Here is a 22372-nt window from a genome sequence, read left to right as displayed (position 1 = left end):
ACCTGTTTTATCTACTGTGTAGCAGGGGAAAAAATTGCACAGTCAGCCAGCACAGCTCCTGAACTTTATAAATTACCTTCTATAATTAGGATAGTAGTAGAACAGTAATATGCAACTGCAGCAGCTGTAACTTGATCTGATAGGTGATGCAAGATGAAAGCGGCCAGAGAAATTTAAAACAATTAGACAAAATCACTCAGAGTTTCTGCTGATGTAAATCTGGATTAATTCCATGGACCTCAGCTGCAAACATGTGTTTGTGCATGCTGGAATGCCATTCTGTAATGCTCTTTCCCTGGAGCAAGGAGGAGGCGTGTGTACTGCTCTGCATCAGAACAGGACACCTCAGTATGGACATAGAGACTGATGAAGGGCAGAATAGCTGTGGACCCCAAGTTCAAGTTCAATGGCAGACTGCAATGGGTGAGGAGGTCTGAATGAAGAGGCAGTAAGAGCACTGTAGAATTAGATCTCTGCATAGTTCAGCTGCAGGGTAGTTTCCCCCCTCCAGCAAACTATCCGGTCTTCATGTGAGGCAGGATAAAGTTTTGCTTACTTAAGGCTACAAGGCTCCGATTGTGAGTTGAGCCAAAGGTACCTTTGCTTTGCTGTGTCCTTTTTTGGGGGCACAAAGCTGCATTTTCTTTAGGTAATATGGTTACTCAGCATTAGAAAATGCTCTCTGCTCAATGAGGAGAAAATTTGTCTCACTCAGGCTCTATTTTCCATTTTCTGCCTGTTCTTTTCATTCATTCCATTGTAGGGGAACCTGAGTGAAGACCGTGTTGTGTGCTGCCTTAATAAATTCTGTGCTATCTGATGTCCTAGTTACATTAGAGGAGCAAAATAGTGTTTGATATTATTCTTGCTAGTTGTTAACAGCATTTTAACAAGGTCAGATGAATTTGGTTGTTTTGCTTCATTAAGCCATTTTGTGCAACAAACTGACCGTAAGAGTTATTGCTGGTGCAATACCAAGATTGCAGATGCTTATGGCAAAATAACTGTGAAAGATTAGCCAAGGATCTGTAAATGCTGGCAAAGAAGTGATAATTGACCTTTAAGACACTGACTATTAACACATTTTTGTTACCACCTATAGATATCATCTTGTAATAACACTTGCTATGTTGAGGCAGACTTCAGTCATAAGCAGCCTGGATATATTTTAATAGGTGGATGTTTAAAGACTTCCCATGTACCTGTGAACAGAAAATCTAGATGCTTCTGACAATCAAGCAGTAAAAACAAGAGCTGGGACTGCTAGCAAAAGCACTCTATTAAAAAGAGCTCAGATTAGATATATGGATTATGCTAAAACTTCATTTTATCAGATGAGAGAGAAACCAGACTGTCTTCCTAATCTGTGCCGTGACAGAAGTTTGAAATCGGAGAATACAGAAAGAATTTAAATATCCAGACAATGTGCAAATCATTCTTCTCTTTCTTTGTAATCATGACTTTGTTGACATGAATTCGTCAACATGAGTTTTTCTTTCCTTATGTTAATATTTCTTTGTGTGTTTTCAATTTAATGACATTTTAAAAATCAAAATATAACATAAATTATAGTTCAGTGATTGTTCAATTATCATTAAGAAGACATATATTTAGAATACACATTCAAATTAGAAAAAGATGGGAGCCTTATTAACATGGGGTTTTTGTGGTTGTTATTTTTCTAATGAATTTCTTACTGTAACATTCCAAGATTCCAGTTACTAGAAAAGAAAGTACAGTATGTAAATTTATTGATTTTGTCAAAATTATATTGTGAAGCAAGTGTATCAGTGGAGAACTGTGAAATCAGGGAGTACTCAGCTTGTGATTTACTTCAATTCTGAAGTTAAAAACCTGTTGGTCAGAAAGTTTTAAGGAACTTACAGCAACAGGATGAAACATACTGTCAGGACCCAGCAATATCTTAAGTATTAATAAGAATGTTAATTTCAAGCTATGTCCTGAATAGTTTTATCAGTAACAGTTGGCATTTCATGGTGATGGTGTCTGGTTGCCATTGGTCACCGGGACTGAGACACTTCTTAGCATAAACACAGATAGACTTCTCAAAAAGTTAAAAACTCTAGCACCATCAGAGTTTCTTATATGGTCCTTGACTGAAGGTGACAGGTGGCATAGCTACTGAAATGATTTAATGGTCATAATAAAATGATTGACTTAGCACGTGCTATTTTTATGCTATTGCAACATCTGTATCTCCAATGCCTTTGATAATAATTCAAGGACAGAATTTTGAAGATCGCAAAACTACGATTTCATTGAATCTATTGGAAACTTCCCAGGTTAGGGAGAAAGACGTGTGGGTTTCTTCATGGAATCACAGAACATCCTGAGTTGGAAGGAATCCATAAAGATCATCAAATCCAACTCCTGGCTCCACAGAGGACTAACCAAGTCGGAGCATGCGACTGAGTGCATCATTCAGATGCTTCTTGAGCTCAGCCAAGCTCGGTGCTGTGACCACTTCCCTGGGGAGCCTGTTCCAGTGCCTAAGCAGTAAAGAACCTAGTTAATTTTGGGACTATTGTGCTGCACAGTCCATTGTTCAGATCTTTTGTCTTTGCCACAGGGCAGATGTTACGTGAATAAAGGGACTTCTAGGCTAATTCTAGGCAGAACATGTGCTTATTCTGGCACGGACTTTGGTTTTCTTTGGATGAATGCATATCATCACTGACATTTTGTTGTTGTGCTGGGGGAGGTACTATGAAGGCACACACATTGCAAGATATACAAATAACAAAAGAGCACAGTACTTTCTGACTTTACTGGAAAATAATTATAAACCAGGGCATGTATAGCAAAGCATAGTATTTTAAAAGAAACTACATGAAGGACAATGTCAAGTTCTCGTTTTGAAGTGTGATTTCAGGGTGAGAGATGGCTTACTGGTTTTTTTTGCTTCCTTTTTTTTTTCCCTAGTGAAATATGAAGAGCTGTATTGTTTCTCATTCAATCCAAAATTAGATAAAGAAGAACGAGAACAAGGCTGGAAGTTGGTCAACCTCAAGGAAGAGTATAATCGAATGGGTATTCCGAACAACTATTGGCAGATCAGTGATGTAAACAGAGACTATGGAGTGAGTTGTTGTGATCTTTCTGTTGCAGAGGCTGTTTGTAAAGTAAATCAGCAGTCTGACTGTGAACTATTATTGGGATTAGATGCAGGATCCCTTTGAGCTCAGTGCGGAACACACACGTAGCGAGGTGTAGTTCTTCCACTCTTTTACATAAAAAGGGACATAGAAAGCAGGAGAAAGAATGCATTTTAATTTAAAACATGTAGAAATGATGCATAGAAAACATGTCCACAGTGTTTTAAATTCGGTGCTTGGCTGCTTGGGGAGAGGTTTAAATCATGCCTAATGATACGTGTCTGAATGAATGTTTTCCTCACATGCAACTTTATATATAATTACTACACAGTCATTTTAAGAAAAAAAAAAAAAAACAGCTTGAAATAGTGAATATTTTTTCCTCACTGGCTATCCTCACAATCGTTTTGAAGCCTTTGTGACTGACTTAACTTTTTCGCAGTCGTCTGAGACGCCATATATCTTCCTAGCTGCCTGCTCTCCTGCCTAGTCCAGTCTTGTATGACTGAAGTCCCTAGAATGTTAATTAATTGTGAGAAATAAAAACCAAAGCTCTTTTGAAGGAAGTTTGTCAATGTACTCTATTGGCTATGTTGCTGGAGCATATCCATATTAAGGAAGGCCTGTGCAGTTCTCAGAGAAGACTGAATGTGTTGTTAGGGTTTGTTTTATTTTTGTTAAAACAAGGGGGAAAAATGTTTGACCTCTCTTTAAGATAAAGTGTAGGAAAAACGGCGTCATGAATAAAGCCCAGTTCATCACAGTAGCACCCGTAACCACAAGCTCTTCCTTTTCTTTCTTCTCCATTACATGTCTCTGACTCTTTCAGAACCTAATTTCACCCTGGGCACTCTAATTCCTTTAGTCCCAGGGAGTTGCTGATATCTTTTTGATCCCAGCCAGAATCAGGAACAGGCAGTATCAGGAAAATGAAGTTAGACCAGGAGCCTGTTTGTGGTCCCACTTGACTCCAGAGGAACCTCTGGGCTTTTCTGCAGTCTGCTTGGATTCCTGTCAGAAGCGGTAGGCTTTGTCAGGGCTTGCTTGCCTTTTGGTATCTTCATTTCATAGGGATTCTCATTTCTTTTCTCTAAGTGCCTCTTTTTGTCATTTTTTAAATTATCAAATTTGCTGGAAAATTTAGCTCTACCATCCCCTCCCATTATAACAGAAGGTAGTTTGAGACCTTCACACACTTCTTTACTTCCAAATTCTCCCACAGAGGAAGCCACTGTTGTAAATACAACCTTGCTGTACATAATGATGAATCCTTTTTGCCATGAACGTACGTTAAACCTGCCTGTTTTCAATGAAGAATGAATTAACATTTAGAAATCCTTCAACCTTCTGCTTCAGTTTTGCCACCTGCAAATTAGAATTAATATTTCCATCTTCAAAAACATGTTTTGAGAAATGTCAGTGATGTGTATAAGATAATGATGGACTATCCCCTGAGATTAGACTTCCTTGGTATTTTGTTTTTGCTGTGGAGGTGGCTAATGTTACTTGTATTCTTTAGACCAAGTAAACAAAGTTTCCTTTCACAGGTCTGTGACTCCTATCCTACAGAAGTGTATGTACCAAAGTCTGCGACTGCACACATTATAGTGGGGAGCTCCAAATTTCGGAGCCGAAGGCGTTTCCCAGCCCTGTCTTACTACTGCAAAGATAACAATGTAAGTGGGAATTTGTAACTGAAATGCTTGCTTATTTTAGCCTTGCTTTCATAATTCTTCTGGTAAGGTTTCACAAGAAGAAATCAGTCATTATTTTATAAAAAAAGATGGTTATTGCAGTCTGGTTAGTGTGGTTTGTTCGTATGCAGTTATAGTTAGTTCATTAATAGGCATTTAATGCAGTCATTTAAACTGAGCTTTACCATCCAGCTAACAGGGAAAAATGTGATCCCTGTATCACAAGGAAGAGGAGAATTACAAGAGGTCCTGAAACATGGGTGGGAGAAAAGTGAATGCCAGTAGCAGGCAGCTTAGCAGGTGACTGGGAGGACAACAGAGCAATTTAGGATCTGACAGCCAAAGCCTGAGAGAAGTCAAGGAGAAGACAAACTGTACTTGCAGAAATTGGAGAATCTGAAGAAAAGATCTGTAAATAGACCCAAAAAGGATGGATGAAAGAGATACCAAATTTTGGCTAAGCAGCGTGTTGTGGCTTTGTAGAAGAGACTCTCTTGTTGTAAGAGCAAGGAGTGCTGCCTTCTCTCCATGACTGATATTCTTAGGGCTGAGTGAGGAACTGCCCTACTTGTCTGTAACCATCTGGAAAAAACCCTGTGACAACAGTATTTGCATTTTGGTTCCTGGCAGCTGAGGTAAAGGAGAGCTTTGGACTGAAGTATCCCATGGCCTGTGTTTTTTACTTTTGTGTCCCAGCCTTCTAGAGATTGGCTTAGCTCAGCTGTCATTACCAGTTAGGAGGATGGCAGCCCCTTCATACTCACAAAGGAGTCTGGCATGGGTTGCCAGCTAACAGAGGTATGTGCAGGGTGGCACTTTTTAGTCTTTCACACCCAGAACTTCCCTGTAGCTTTTTGGTACTGACAAAATCAATGACGAGGTGATACTTTCCTCTGTGTCTTACAGGATCTGTGTGAATATGATAAAACTCTAGATATTTAATGGTCACTAGGTCAGTTTATCTTCCTAGTTTTGCAGCATGGCATGCAGCTGCAAGCTTGGGCTAAATATTACCGTAACCCCAAGCCTACCTTGACAGACAAGCCATTCTTTCACACTGGTGCCAGCACACAGCTCAGTCCTGTGGGCTCCCAGGATGATAGAATGTAATGGCTCCAGCCTACCCTTTCCTGAATCCTAACCTTCATCCACAACCCTAAAGTCAGCCTTAATCTTGAGGTCTGTATCAGCCTTGTGTATGGTGTCTCATCACTACGGATGAGAGAGAAATGTCTTCTTTCTATTAAAATGATAGGTTGTGCATGTATTCATACATAACTTTTGCTCCTTGCTCCATGCAAAGGAGGTATAAGAAAATATTAAATCACTGGCACATGTGCTGATCAGCAGGCGATACTCTAGATAACTGATAATCTGTTTGCAAAAACTATTAATAAAGTATGAGCAAGCTTTCACAGAATCCAGGGGTTGTGTATTAAAGATACAAGTTTTACTGGCTAACTACTGATAGTTCAAAGACTTGGCTGAAAATGAGCGTGTCCCTTCTCACAGTAATAAATAATTAGTAGGGCGGCCTGCATGGGTCACGACCTTCAGCAGGCAGATTCTCATCATGCTTATGCTCAGTGCTTTGAAAGTGCATGTGTTAGCCCCTTGCCCTCTGCAAATCTAGCTGCCCTCAGCCTAGCAGAAATAAAAACCTCCCTGCTCACCCATTTCACATTCTGTTCCTTCCTTCCCAGTTTCATCAGGAGGTCTGATCCCAATGGGTCTGTGGAGAAACTCTCCTGCCTTCTTCAATAGCACACTAACTAACAACTTTACTCCAGGACACAGGATGCCCGACCCGCTTGCCAAGCAGTAAGGTCTTTCTCCAGAGGCAGTGCTAAAAAGACACCATCAGTGATCTAGCTGGACATTACACATTTTTGTTTCTGGTTACTAAAGCATGTATTGGTACAGGTCAGGTGTTATCAGTACCATAACAGGTAAGTGTGAGTGACAGCGCAGAAGGGCCCATTCCTTATGTTGTCAGTGTTCTCAGGATTGCAATGTTGTACTCCTCACACTCTCTAGTGCCCACATTTCAGGTGTCATTCCACATACTGTATTTAAAATAGATCTAAAACTCAGATTCAAGACTAGCCTTGAGCCTGTGAGGTTGTATTGTTTTAATACTTCCTTGCCTTTCAAGAAATGCTGTATTTATTAACAGATAGTTCATTTTACCACTCTGCCCTTCCCACATAACTGTACACCTATGCAGACAGCTAACGAGCTGGTTTTGTAAATGTTATTGGAATACTAAATAACTCTGCTTAATAACTGTGTTGGATGTGTGTTGTGTGTGTGTGTGTGTGTGTTTCTACAGGCCTCCATATGTAGAAGCAGCCAGCCTTTATCCGGCTTTAGTGCTCGATGCCTTGAGGACGAACAGATGCTCCAGGCCATTAGAAAAGCCAATCCAGGAAGTGATTTCATATATGTTGTTGACACTCGACCCAAAGTAAGTACATTAAATGTCTTGCAGACAGCAAGATTGAATCTGGGCTGAATACATTAGGGAAGATACACGGCCCCAGTGACTGACCATACTTCTGACCTCAGGAGCATCTGTGTTACTCTGCAGGTGAACTGGGATTTTTTAAAGGGAATCTTAATGAGGAACCTTGCCCACATAAGCAAAGATGTTTAACAAAAATGTTAAGATACAGAAAAATAAATAACTTTGAATAGTAGCTGTTTCCACACACAGAGAGGAGCTAATTCCCATTATATTACATTTACTTGTAATGTTGCAATCTCTGCCTGGTCATAATCAAATCTTCTCTTCTGCAAGTGGGAAAGTGGGAAAAATTGTGATCTCAGATGCCGTAACTTTATCATTGACTAAAATCTTTGGTCAAGATGAACCACATAAACTCACTAATGATCTAGAAGAGGTTGGAAGCTAATAAAACTTGTGTTCAAAACTGTCATGCTAGCAAGCAGCTCAAGTTGATGAGACCTAGGTAGGCTTCAGTGCATGGAAGTGGGAGCAGGGAAATATTCTCTCTACACTATCAGTAGCTTCCCTGCTGAAGTTAAGAAACCAAAGGGGTAAATCTTCACAAAAACCCTACTAGATATAGGACGAGCTGTTTCCACTTAAACATACCAGGATGACCTTATGCAGAGCTTTACTCAGGCTACTGTCCCTTTATTTTCTCCTTCCTCTATGTGCTTATGGAAGAAATATAAACTTACTTCTTACAAGTAAAACAAATCAGTTCTGTAACTCTTAGAATGTGACAGTACCCGGATACCCTTCATGTTAAGGATCTGTTCCCTTCAGAGGCTGTCTGCTCGGATTGCCTGAGATGAGGCGAGGGCAGGCACAATTCAGAGAGCTTTACAACAACTACTTTAAGAGCACCAGATGGAATTTTGGTAGGTGATGTGGAAAACTTGTTAGTAAATATTGTGGCAGCTGCAAGGTTTGGCAACTGACAATATTTAAAATAAATGAGTGTCAGAAAGCCTTGCAAATTTAACCTTTTTATTTACTTTTAAAGAGGACTATTTTGGATTGTCTTTGAAGAAAGGATTTTTGTGATAAAATTGCCCTACTGCAGAGAGAGTTAATAGCATTTACTGTCCTGAGGATTAGGTCAGTTAGGGGCTAGATGATTTTCATTTAGGTTTTCAAGGCTCTGTCGTGGCTTAGACTCATGTGCACAGATCTTTCTTCCTGAATGAAGCTCTGTGCTACTGCAGAGAGACTTGCTTCATTGTGTTTGTATTAGAACACTGATGTCTATTTCAAAAGAGAAAGATTAGGGTTCAGCAGATAATTTATATATTTCTAGCAAGTCACGCTGAGGACTCTGTCCTTAAAGGACATGCTGTTCACAGGCTACATTTTTTTGTTTCATTGTTCATTGATAGTCAAAACATCAGCAGACTGCTGGTTGATAGACAAGAACTCTTGCTCATTTTCCAGCGCTTTTTTTCCCTGAATTTCATACTAGAACTTAAAAGAAGTTTTACACAACACTTGAATAAATGAAAAATGCTGGGATTTGGCCTAGGTTCCTACCTTAGGGTATGTGTCCTTCTGTTACATCATGACATTCATTCAGTGTTTCATTTCCTAATGGTGGTCCACACGTGGAACTACGTGTTCCTATTGACAGGTTCTGCTCATGGGAATGGATGCACTGGAAAGTGTGAAGATGGGAAAAACGTTGCCTATCTTCAGATATTAAATTGGGCAGAATAAAAGAATCAAAAAGCAGCCTCACCTGCCTGTTTGCACATGTGGCTATAATGGAATTATAATGGCATAAAGAGCTTTTAGGCTTTCTCTGTTTCCTTTGAAAGTTAAGAGTTCAAATTTGGTCCATGGAAACCTATTTTGACATAGGATGTAAAGAAGCTAGACTTTTTCATCTTACTTGGAGATAAAATGCCAGCAGACAATTAATTCTTCTCAATTGCATGCATTTGGCTCCAACTTAAAATTGAGTATGGGAAGCATGCGTATTAAGGGTGGAAGAGATCAGGAATAGACACATTCTTATATGTTCTGTGATCCTGTTAGCTGAGTACTGAAGTATATTCTTGGGAGTTTCAGAAGTCTAGGGAACCTGCTTTGGCAGGGGGTTGGACTCAATGATCTCTGGAGCTCCCTTCCAACTCCTACAGCTTCTCATCCCCAAGGCAATGCCCAAGAGATGCTTTGTTTTGATATTTCATGAGATTTGGCTCTCACTGCAATGAAGATGAGTATAGCTGATAACTCATAAGGTGTCTCCAAATTACTAGTGCCCTCCAGTCTGGATGTGCAATACCCATTCTTATATAATTCTTACATCTTTCCTGAGAGATAGCTGTTAGTTGCACTTGGAGGCATGGAGGTTCTACCATGTGGGTCACTTTGTTACTCCCAGAGCAGTCATATTTCTTGGGAAGTTCAAAGGCTCCTCACAGTTACAGCATGCATTTTACAGAAGAACAGGGACTTTGTGTAAAAAGACAATTTCTTTCCATTGGACAGTGAGATTTTGCTATAGGAAATAAATATGGTTTTTAAAAGATAGGCTAATAAAGGAAAAAGAATTATTCTATCAGCACTAGTTTTCAGCACAGAGATCAAAATTTGGCATGTGTCAATAGTTTCTGATTTTTCAATCACAAAGTGGGTAAAATAAGCCTTAAAAAAAAACCCAAGTCCTTAAATCTATGCTTGGGAAAACTGAACTAAAGAAGCATTTAGTGCCTTTCCCAGGAAGCAAGTAACATATTCAAAGACAAAACTCCAGCTTCCAGCTGAACATGCTTGTTTTTGCTGAAGCACAGCAAAATAGTTGATGGTGCTGGATTGCAGATGAAAATAGTTGTGGTGATTTTGTCAATTTGAATCTTTTGTGATCTCCCACAGCTGAAGCCAAGATGCTATAAACTTAGGAAAAACTAATCCAACTCTTTCTTCAATATTCCAAGCTTTGAAGTAGAAAGCTGTATCAACTCTTGGATGATTTGACAGTAAAACACAGTAATTTGGGCAACATCTATGCATGCTTATAAAACAGTGACATGGCAGATAAGACACTGCCACCTCCTGGGTATATTCTGCTAGTAAACATAATTCTGATCAAAAGTAAAATCGGAATAACTATTTCAAACATGCTCTTGCAGAGAAGCCTTACATGGGCTGTGGGGTTTTTGGGTCTAACCTCACTACTGAAGTTTCACTTAAAGCCTGTGAAAAAGAGGTCAGAGCATCAGCAATCCAGCACCCTGGAACAGGTTGTAAATGGATCCCTGATTCCTAACCCGTTGTGTTGATGCTGTGATAAATGCTTCCTATTTGTGCCTTACTCAAATTGCTCTGATTAATTGCAGTAGACCACGAGCTTTGTTTTGAAAAGAAACAGTCAGCTGCTGATTTTTGACCAATTTTCCCTAATTTTTTTCAGCTCAACGCAATGGCAAACAGAGCAGCAGGGAAGGGATATGAAAATGAAGACAACTACTCCAACATCAAGTTCCAATTCATAGGCATTGAGAACATTCATGTCATGAGAAATAGTCTGCAGAAAATGCTTGAAGGTAATACTCTATTGAAAACTGCAGGAAAGATTTGGTCCTCCCATCAGACAAATCGGAGTAACTGGGCTGAAATCAGCAGCAGTGAGAATGGGTTTGAGAAGAGAGCATTGCCCAGCGCAGCTGCAGGCAGCTGCCTGCTGGCTAATGGGACCTGTGCAATGGAGCATCACTGCAACTAGTGATGATTTCCTACTTGTGCAAACACCTTGTTCTGTGGGTGAAATCCAGACACCATTTACTTTAATGAGAGAATTAATTTGACTTCAGTATACCTTACTTCTACATTTTCTTTTGTAGCTTACGGTTTGGTGGTAAAAATATAAAAATCACCCATAGCTGACTTTGGGAATTACAGGAATTCGTATTTTTTAGCTCAGAAAACCTATTGTTTGATTTGTGTATGTGGTCAGTAACGAGTCATGTGGTTTAGACTGTGAATTTTAATCGAAACTTACTCATGGGCTGTAACATCACAGCAGGTTTTCTTCTGAAGCTCACAGTCAATGGGTGTAACCATTCAGCACCTTCGTAATCACAAGGAAATTAATAATAATTGCTGTATAAATATGTAGCAGTGTATAAATGAGTGCATCTCTACTGCTGTTTAATATTGGATTACATTACTATTTAGAGCCATTCTGGGAAAAGGGTAGAAATAAATAAGCCATCCTTGACCCTCATCGGCTTGTTGATTTTTAACAAGCAAATAGTAAATAGTGCTCACTCCATCCCACAGAGCCTCAGTATTTACTTCATGTATCAACACCTTGTGTCTCCTCCTGGATCGGCTTGATCTAGCTATTCTTGACTTGACGCTCTTTAGTTCTTCTATCTGTGTCCCATCATCTGTATGCAAATGTGAAATTTAGATCTAAGAAGGGCTTGCATTTTCCCTGACAGGAGAGCTGTGCTCTGTTTTTCAGTAAGAGCAGTTTATGAAAAGCAGAAGTGTGATACTCTCTTTATGACATATTTTCACTTAATTCCTTGTTCTTGAGGCTCTCGGGAAGGAAAAACAAAAAGATTTTTAGTTGGCTACAAAGTCTTGTTTGGCCAGGAGAAAGGGCAGGTGAATAAACCTGTCCCTTTATTTGTTCAACTTATGACCATCAAAGTTAAAATAGTAAACAACCAGCCTGGCTGCATGGGACAGTGCTGTGCATTATTTTTGAGCCAAAAGTTGGCGAGGCAGGCACATGGCCCAGACTGACATGCGACAAGGTGATTGCTAATGCATTTAACGCTTCAGGCAGCTCTGGGGGGGGGGGGGGGAGAGGGGGCCAAGTTTTTAGCATCTATTCTTCAATGAGCCATATGCTCAAAACATCTGCTTTTTTCATAGGTTTTAAACTTGCTATGTTGGAGTCTCATATTTAGCAACATGGGTGGCAAGATTAAAAACTGGAATTCCGTGATTTTGAGTACGTGAGACTTTCATGTACCTTTTTAAACAAATCATATGACTTTCAGTGTATGAGCAGGGCTTTTCTCATGTAAGGGACTGCATAGTTTTTATCTTTTTCCATTTGTAGCAGTGTCCTTCCATCTGCTTCCTCCATGGCTTTTAAAAGGGTATTTATTACCTGACTCACTGATTTGTGCAAAGGGAACCAGAATCAAAAAAGCCACCAAGGGTGATGACAATATACATTGAGTGTGACTTTAAACTTTTATCATGACATACCTAGGTGACTTTAAGGTAAAACATTGTATTACACTACAAGCACAGTAGAACTTGCCTGCTGCTCGTGACCTGCTGTGAGATGTTACGGGGTACATAGAAATCCTTGAATCAATACATGAGGGTGATGAAAAACGATCTTAGTTTAATGTGTGGTATTGTTGCTTGGCAGTGTCAGCACAGAAAAGAGGACATCAAGACATAATGGGTCTGATGTGTTGCAGGAGTGCTGCAAGGGGAATTTTATTCAACTCACTGGAGTTGAGTAGAAGTGAAGGTTGGAGGATTTTTTTCACGTGAGGGACTGCAGATTGTTTTCAATATACAATATACAATTTATTGTGGTTTAACTCAGCAGGCAGCTAAAACATCCACACAGGCATTTGCTCAGTCCCTCCGCCCCCCAGTGGGATGGGGGGAGAGAATCAAAAAGAAAAAAGTTTAAACTCATGGTTTGAGACAAAGACAGTTTAATAGGCCAGAAAAGGAAGAGACTATTAATAATATTGATGATAAAATAATATACAGGTGATGCACAGCACAATTGCTCATCACCTGGACCTGATGCTCTGCTAGGTCCTGAGCTGTGCTGCCTCCCAGCCAAACTGCAGTTACGTACTGAGCATGACATCATATGGTATGGGATATCCCTCTGGCATTTTGGGTCACCTGTCCTGGCTGGGTCCCCTCCCAGCTTCTTGGGTGCCCCCCACCTTCTCGTTGGCAGGGGAGTATGAGAAACTGAAAAGTCCTTGACTGCTTGACAACAATTAAAGCATCAGTGTGTTATTGACATGATTCTCATCCTAAATGCAAAACTCAGCACTGTGCCAGCTGCTAGAAAATTAACTCCATCCCTGCTGAAACCAGGACACAATTCTAAATAACTTGAGAAATTTGAACAAAACTGATTATTCAGTTTTCCACTGGAACATGCGCTTATATTAGGAATGTGGTGACCACACCACCATGTATAAATTATTTTATACATGAATAATATCAGTAATTTATTTGAATAGGTAAAAATAAATTTGGTTTCAGCTTTGTGATTTTTTTACTGACTTTAATTCTAAAAATTTTACTAATCTTTAATAGGTAATAACTATTATATAAAGTTTGGGGTTTTTTTGCAAACTACATCAGTATTATAAAATGACTAAATTAGTAGGATAATGAGAATTTTTCTCAGGATATGCAAAATATGATTTGACTGTACTCTGGAAGTGAAATGCATTTCACCATGCTGGTCTTCAGCAACAGATCATCCAGAAAGAGAGGCTGAGGGTCTGGCTCACAGCATCACAGACTCACAGAACAGCAGGGGTTAGGAAGAACCTCTGGAGATCATCTAGTCCAAACCCCATAACAGGCAGGATCACCCAGAGCAGGTTGCACAGGACAGCATCCAGGCAGGTTTTAATATCTCCAGAGATGGAGACTCCACAACCTCTCTGGGCAGCCTGTCCCAGTGCCCTGCCACCCTCGCAATAAAGAAGTTCTTCCTCATGCTGAGGTGGGACTACATTCAAGTTTCTACCCATTGCTTCTTGTCATGCCCACAGCACTTGCTCCCTCTTCAACCTACAGCTGCACTGCCAGAAATGGGGGAACTGGTCCAGCATCCCCCTCTGGTAATTTTGGTGGTGGAAGAGGCAGTTTCCACCACGTGTGGTTCTGTGTCCTGTTTCTTCATCCCCTCCTGGGGAAGGGAGCCCCACAGGATTGCTATCAGCTCTGCCCACGCAGGGGGTGCAGCAGGTCTTGTTTCTCCAAGATTTTGGCACCCTTCCTGCTGAGATGGAAATGCCTTTTTCCCTTGGGACAAGCCTCATAATTGAATTCATAATTGAACTGAGTATGAAGGTCCAGATCGGTAACTGGAATCATGTGAAACAGGCAGTGTATGCCTTCAGGACAGTCTGAACTTTGCTCAGTGAAGTGGTCAGTCAATATTGACTAATTTGGTAGTGGGAGCGAGCAGAGCACTCTTTCAGCCTTACCTTGGGCGTCTGTAAACAGAGACAGCAGCTTCAGTCAGAATTCAGCTACTAATTGGTCATGCCTCCATCTGCACAGGAACATTAATCATGGGAAAGCTGTTTGCCTTCAGTGCTGCTATCTATGCATTTTTATAAATATCCCTCAAAATGACTTTTAAAATAACCACCTGGAAGAGGCCCTAGGCACAAAGATTGCAAGGCTTTGTATGGACACATTAGGCTATTTTGCCTCTGAATTAAACTGAGTTAAGACAGTCGGATACATCCAGATGTAGTATAAACTCTGACTTTGGCTTGTAAAACTAAATTCCAATTACATGGAAGGAAACTAAGGTTGTGCCACTAATCATAATGGCCATAATTAACTGAGTCTTTTAGAAGATTTCTGGAGGATGAGACCTGCTAAGACATTATTAATTTAAATTAACTCATCAAAAACTAACTTTTTCACTGTATTCCTTAAATTGAGTTTCACTGGTTAAGGTCTTTTTCCTTCAGAGGCAGCATAATTCTACGGGGGGGGGGGGTCAAATAAATACCAAGTCTATTTATGGGGTGAATATAGTATCTCACTGCTGAAAATAGATTGCACCAAATATCGTGGAGTATTTGCTTGTTGCTGGATTAAAGTATCTGAATTAGGTTCTGACTGACCCTTTTTTCCTCTGATGTCACAAATTCTGTAATGTTAAAAATAGGCACTTGGACACAGAAGGATAGAAACTTCATGTTGTAAAAACTGGGAGGTTTTCTTTTCTTTAAACATATTGTAAATCTTGAGAAGTTTCAGGAAAATATTTTCCTCGATGAATTATTGTTTATTCCTCACCTTTAGAATACTGTCTGACTGCAAGTGAAGTTTTAATAAGGTTTCCTTCAGGGATGGAGACCTGTTGTGTGAATCTCTGTAACTCAGACACCACCATCTGCAGTGATGCTGAAGGCTGGGTTTTGTGGGCCTGCCCATACAGAGCTTCATCAGCAAGTGTGCCTGGGAGCACAATATTGCTGTGCCACTATGTAGGTGGCTGCCTGACTGTCCCATGGCAGAAACCCTATGCTTTCTGTTTCCAAGCCCTTGCTGTTAAATCCACAAATCCCCTCCCAGGACTTTAAAAACTGCTTCCAATGCAATTTTGGTAAATCTGTGCTGCACAGAAGGATGTATTTGGTAAAAGGTTTGCAACAGGTTTTGTAACATCATCTCTTTTTAACGTAAATTAAAGTATTGGGTCAAGTTTGGGCCAGCACTGTTTCTTAAATATATGCTTCTTTTCAATGGTAAAGTTTGACTGTCAAATAGCCATTCGTTTCAAATATTGGTATTTTACACAGGGGATATCTGGAGAGGTAACTTGGGTTGAACAGTCAGCAAAAGCTTAAGGGAGTATAATTGCTGTACATTTAAGATGTAGCTTATTTTGCAGTTTGTGAGCTGAAATCGCCTTCTATGAGTGACTTTCTGTGGGGCCTAGAAAATTCTGGCTGGCTGAAGCATATCAAAGCCATAATGGATGCTGGCATTTTTATTGCAAAGGTAAAGTGAGAACAAAATTTTAACTAACCAGATACAACAAGTGAGGACCAAATGCTCTGCTTGTGGGTAACTTCAGTTCTCTTCAGTGATTCAGTGTATCTGAAAAAAACCAACCCCATCTTCCAATGATTCGTATGAGGAGTGATGATTCTTAGGTGCTGTCAAGTGGACATTTTGCTAATATAGTATTAAAAAAAAAAGTTTGTGTACTTTTCACTGAAGAATTCCAATGTACCAAATCCTCTGCTAGCCTGTATCGTGTTATGCCAGGTAGCTGAAGGCCCTTAGTTTACTCCCAGCAGTGATTGTTATCATTTCTTTCCCTGTTACCCCTGCCTTTTCCCTGGTTTCTGGACATTTTCTTTGTTGAAAGCTTCTTTTTGAGGACTACTTTGCATGGTTGTTGTAATATAGGAATATTAACTACCATGTTATCCTCTCTGGGTTATTTAGCAGCCAACTAAATTCACCTCCTAAACCAACTCCTGTGTATTACCATGTCCAAACTCTCTAGCAGCTTCTACTCTTAGAAGTGTTTCAGAAAACAGCTGTTGGGTTTGATAAGAAATTATTTCTCCTAGTCCCACCCAAAATACTGCAGATACTGGTCATCAAACAACAGTATTTTTAATTTTATTACCCTCTCCCTTGTGCCTCACATTTTACCGTTTCAATTCTTGGTTTTGAGATTACTATCACAATTTCTAGGTCACTTTATTCACATGACCTGCTAGTATACCACTACAGGGATAAAACTTCATGGATTTCCCTCCTCAGTAACTGCTTGTTTCTCTTGCTTTGCTTCTTCCTGCTCAGCAGGCAACTCTAGTTTCTTACCTGAATGGCAGCTGCGGGATAAACACACATGTTAGTATTTCTCCCAGCCCTTCTATCTTTCATTAGCTTATAGAAATCAGGTCACTTACATTAGCTCTTGTCAACTTTTTCCCCATGGTTAGACTTAAAATACTGCCCAATTTTTTTCTCCTTTGTGCATGTGCTCGCTAGCCTCGTGCCTCCCCAGACATGCATTTTGATCTGGTCTTATTTGTATAGTTCCCAGTTGTTGGTCTCCTGCCCAGAGTGGGGCTGTTTTGGTAGAATTTGCTTGTTTCTTGAGATAAACATAGATAATTTATTATTATTCCTTGTTCCCTATTAAGCCCAAACTTAATGTTTGTTTTTCTAAGCCCTATCTTTCCTAACCTATTTTGTTTCTCTACTTTCTAAGTTTAGTTCTCTTTAGAAATTAAAAAGAATTTCAAAAAACCCACACCCTCAAGTTCCAAAAATAATGCAGTACCAGATGTTGGGGAACTTAGTACGGTCTCTTCTTTATCTGTTTATGTATAAAATGGGATCCTCTCTCCATAGTTATTTACATGTAAGATAACAATAAGGTCCTGCTTGTTAGCTCTGGAAGTTTTCCACTCCCACAGGCTTCTCCACATGCTGTAACACCCATGCTAGTGCTGGTGTTGGGAGCAGGTGTTGCTGTTACTGACATTACCATCCCCGTGAGAAACTGAGAGCCCTATTGCAAGTACAGCCCTGCTCCATTGCTGGTAACCTGAGTTAGAGTTTGCTGCACCTGAATCTGCTTTGGGGGGCAGTCTGCTCTGATGTATTTTCATTGACACGGATCCTGCATCTGCCTGCAGTGGGGTGTAGACATGTGCTGCTGCAACCACCATATCACAGGGGATGGGATGAGATTAAGACTTTCCCAATATAATTCCAGCATAATTCAAGAACTCTGTGGCAGAGGAAAAAAAAAAAACCCAACCCTGAACAAAGTTTCCCAGTTCCCAAATGAATACTCTAACTTGTGCTGTCTCTCTGTTCCTCTCTTACCTTTGCCTTTCTCCCTGCTTGTGAAATTTCTGACTTTTTCTGTATCCTTAGGCTGTGGCTGAGGAAGGTGTGAGTGTGCTTGTTCACTGCTCTGATGGCTGGGATAGGACAGCCCAGGTTTGCTCTGTAGCGAGCCTTCTCTTGGATCCGTATTACAGAACTATGAAGGGATTCATGGTAAGCAGGTTCTCTTTCACAGAGTAAATGAAGTCTTATGGCATCATTTAAGACAAATAACTTTGCTTTTAAAGGAAAGTAAGCTTTCCTTAAATATACTTTAGTTAGTTAATTAGTTTATTAAGTAGGAAGGAAGGCTTTTATCTGTCCAAGTCACGGTCTCTCAGTTTCTGTGAAATGTTATCAAAGTTGGGGATCAGTTGGCTACCCATTCATTATGTTTTCCTAACTTTGACCAAGATACTTTCTTGTATCCCAAAGAGCTTTTGTACAGTTAAGAGTTTGTATTCATTTTCAGGGATCAGTGAAGTTTTGACCATCAGAAGGGTGTACTCCTGAGACATTAGGATGCAACGAGCAGCTATGTTAAATCTGTTTGCTTCTCAAGCAAATCATCCCTGGTAAAGCAACAAGGGATGATTTTGACTGACTGATCACATGTTAAAAAGATGTGCAAGACATTTTTAGGTTCTGTTCTAGAAAGTGATAAATCAAGCTAATTGAAGTTGTGCTGAAATACCGGAATCTTATCTGCATCCATGAAGAGTACTACTTTCCCTTGAGCTGGCAGCAGGGCTCATCAGTCATTATTTTTCTGCTTATTGTAAAAATTATCTGGGATTCCAACACTGCTTGCTTGCATCATTCTTGCCTGTTGTTTTTCTGCTTATTCTGAGAATTAACTGGGATTCCAGTACTGCTTGTTCACAAAACTCTTCTGCCTGCTTCAACATGTGTCAGCTCTGCTCCACAGCACTGAATGCAGTATTCTCATTTCAGGTGTTAATTGAAAAAGACTGGGTTTCCTTTGGTCACAAATTTAACCACAGGTAAGGCAGTGCTAATGTTTTTCTATTTGTATTTTTATGTTGTCAGCATCAGCTGCCATTTCAATTTTACTTCATTGTTGCCTTACAAAGCATCTCAGCAGGACACCCACTGAAAACCCCCAAACCCTTTTCTCCTACTATATACTTTGGTTGCTCAGAAAAATCAAAGTCAAATATTTTCATATCAGTCTTTTCTTGTATATGCAATCCAAGGCTGCTATTGGGAATCCTGAGTGCTGCTGGTCCTGCAGTGCTATGAGAATTGAGAGAACCATGTGAGAGAAAAGCAGTATGTATGTGCCTTGCAAAACTCTTTTCAGACTCCAGCAGGTGTTTCAGTAGTGCCCAGACCCCCCACTAAGTCCCTCTTCACCAAAGTCTGCATCTTCCAGGACAGTGCTTAACATTAGGCATGTCTGCAAGTTATCTGCTATGTAAAGTATAGTCTCCCTATTACAGCCTGTTCTAAGGAAAACAGTAGGATTTGTTCAGAAATGTTGGGTAAAATGAGCTGGAAAGTCATGTATTTGGGCAAGTTATTTTCTATGTCCATTATGTAAATGCTATAATGTAATGAAAATGTTTGTAGGGTTTTTATATTTAAATACAGCTAAATACCCATATTTTCTTTCTTCTATTTTCTTTTAATTTCTGTAGAAATAAAAAATTGCAATTTTTTATATTGGAGTTTAATGACATCATATTGCTGGATTTGAATAGAATTTGTTCTAGTTTCAAAAAACCCACAACACGACTTTCAGGAAATCCACGCAGCTCCACACCACCTGTGGAATTCCAGCAGAAATTACTACATTTCATATGATACTGTCAGATGTCTATTATTGTCAGTGGCAAGATACTATGAAATGTAACCCCCACTGACAGCTTTGATTTGCAGCACAATATCGCTGTGTTTTCTTTGATGCTTAATAACAGAAGTTACACACACACACACACTGGACAGGCAGAATTGATTGAAAATACTTCTGATTATGTAGACTTATAAAATATTTTTTACTTCTATGTGTGTTTTCAAGTTCCTTTTCTTCATTGCAAGTAGTTCCCAGTGGGGTTTTGATCTGCAGAAAGTTTAACGTTCACTTGACAGTTACAGTAGCACACAAACATTCCTCACTTTCTAAAATCTCCACCACGAGCAGGCAGCTTTAAACTGTTTTCTACCAAGGTTATTCTGTCCCTTTTCTGCTCGGTTTTCTGTTTTGGGGAATGGTCTTAAGACATGTGTTTGTCCTTAAGTCATTGTAGCCATTTTTACGCTGGTTTACGTTACCGTGGTGTAACTTCATACTAATATCATTAAAACATGGCCACAGCTGTTAGCAGATGTAAGGCAACAAGAGTCCCACAGAAGTTTTGCTTGTTTGCATTTGATAAATTCTGCCTTCCTCCTACTCCATGAATTTTGTGTCATTTTTTGGTAAGGAAAATGATACACTAGCAGTTGGTGTTTTAGAAATGAATGCCTACGATGTAACTTGCACACTGAAAGGGAGGGGTTTGTTTCCATTAGTGTAAATTTACTTTCCCTAGGGGATGTGAGGTTATGATTGAATGTATCTTGCCTTGTTTCAGGTATGGCAATTTAGATGGAGATCCGAAGGAGATATCCCCTGTTATTGACCAGTTCATCGAGTGTGTTTGGCAACTAATGGAACAGTTTCCTTGTGCCTTTGAATTCAATGAGAGATTCCTCATCCACATACAGCATCATATCTACTCTTGCCAGTTTGGGAATTTCCTGTGTAACAGCCAGAAGGAGAGACGAGAGCTTAAGTATGAACATCTTGCCTTTAGTAGGGTGTTTACGTGCAGGGTGGAGCAGACAGACATTTGCCAGGCCACATGTTTGTGCTTTTGTAAGGTGTGGGGTGCTGTGTAGACTTCTTGGCTGTCATCTTCTGACAACACAGATTAATGCCTAAAAAAATCGACCCTCTGCAGTGTGGCTCTGCCTGGAGTGTAATCCCTGGTGTTCGTGACAGGGATTAGTGGGAATTGACAAGAGCATTAGCCCTGCAGCCATGTGGCCCTGCCTTTGTTGCAGTGTTAAGAACACACAAGGCAAGCTGTCACTGCAGCTCTAATGCAAGATGGTATGAACCCTAGTTAAGTTCTCAGTTCAAGAGTCACTGCTCTCCTGGGTTTGAACCTGTCTTTGGATCTCATGTCAGGACACTTTAGGCCTGATCTGTGAGGGAGTTTCTTGTGAGCAGCTTTTTGGTCAGTAGTGCTCCCTAGGACTGAGTCAGCAAAGTATCCTTCTGCTGCTTGGCCCCAAAGCAACTATGAATTCATCTGCCTGCCCTCAGACCCAAAGAGGGACAATGATATTCCTGGTAGTGCTGATGGTCACGTTTTCTCCCTGGGACCCTGGTTCCTCAGGTAGAATCATAGAATCTAAAAATGTGTAAGGTTGGAAGGGGCCTCTACAGTTCATCTAGTCCAACCCCCCAGCAGTAAGCAGGGACATCCTCACTAGATCAGGTCGCTCAGAGCCCCAGGGCTAATTGTAAATGAGTAGTACAGACCACTACTAGATGCTGCATCTAAGCTTTAGCTATACCTGAACTGTAGTAAAGACTTTAAGATATTTGTATTTAATCTGCTTTTTTCAGAATCCAGGAACGAACATATTCATTGTGGGCTCACTTGTGGAAAAATCGTGCCGATTACCTGAATCCTTTGTACAGATCAGACCACAGTCAAACCCAAGGGACCCTGCGCCCACAGATGGCTCCATGCAACTTCTTGTACAAGTAAGTAGTATCACTTGCTACTCAGAATTGTAGGATGTGCTAGTACAGAACACGGTGCCTTTGCATTTAAGCATTTCTCATTCTATAAGGCAGCTTATAGAGTAAATTCAGTCTCAGTTGCAATGTGCTCATTCCTTGTGTGCTCACAGTCAGCCAACACCTCTGCACTAGTCCACAACAGAGCATTAGTCTGAAAAGGAGCTTAAGATTAAAGCTATATTGATAGTTGTGTGTCCTAATTTCATGGTTACTCACTCCTTCCAGTGAGAAACGTCTCTCTCAGTTCTTGTCTGTGGTTTCTAAATTTAAAGTTCCTTCATTCAACTTCTTCCATTTCAAGATTTTTGAGACTTTTATTTGGGTCAACTGATTTCAGAAATAAAAAGGGACATTTCAAGGAATCATATGGGTTCATTGCTAAAACAAGTGCTTTGTAAAACAAAATGCAGACTTTTCTCATGTTGTTGTCATACTTCAAATTATAAACAGTAAGTTTTACTTGATATTTTTTCAAAATATTACAAATTAACAGAATTTTACTGTTGGGACTCTGACTTGAATAATTAATTGTGACATTAATCTTAATAAACTTGAGGATAGCTTGAACAGAAATTAGTGAACACTGTGATTTAAGTAAAGCTGATTGCTTTTT

The 22372-nt window shown here is 40.0% G+C and overlaps 1 protein-coding gene across 1 annotated transcript in view; it reads left to right on the top strand.

Annotated features, from left to right (window-relative positions):
• The window catches only part of MTMR7 (myotubularin related protein 7), a gene marked incomplete at its 5' end in the record, with an annotated part of 44766 nt that overhangs the window by 19974 nt on the left and 2420 nt on the right, over nucleotides 1-22372 (top strand). The window contains 9 exons of the mRNA XM_084266697.1: nucleotides 2944-3101; nucleotides 4664-4792; nucleotides 7143-7277; nucleotides 10732-10864; nucleotides 15973-16082; nucleotides 17988-18113; nucleotides 18894-18943; nucleotides 20537-20737; nucleotides 21580-21720. Coding sequence (XP_084122823.1) covers nucleotides 2944-3101; nucleotides 4664-4792; nucleotides 7143-7277; nucleotides 10732-10864; nucleotides 15973-16082; nucleotides 17988-18113; nucleotides 18894-18943; nucleotides 20537-20737; nucleotides 21580-21720 — 1183 coding nt within the window. The remainder of the gene's footprint in view (nucleotides 1-2943; nucleotides 3102-4663; nucleotides 4793-7142; nucleotides 7278-10731; nucleotides 10865-15972; nucleotides 16083-17987; nucleotides 18114-18893; nucleotides 18944-20536; nucleotides 20738-21579; nucleotides 21721-22372) is intronic.

Source organism: Gallinula chloropus, assembly GCF_964237585.1.
Source record: "Gallinula chloropus genome assembly, chromosome: 7".
Lineage (NCBI taxonomy): Eukaryota > Metazoa > Chordata > Aves > Gruiformes > Rallidae > Gallinula > Gallinula chloropus.
The sequence above is the reverse complement of the archived record's forward strand: the minus strand, read 5'-3'. Positions and strand labels throughout refer to the sequence as shown.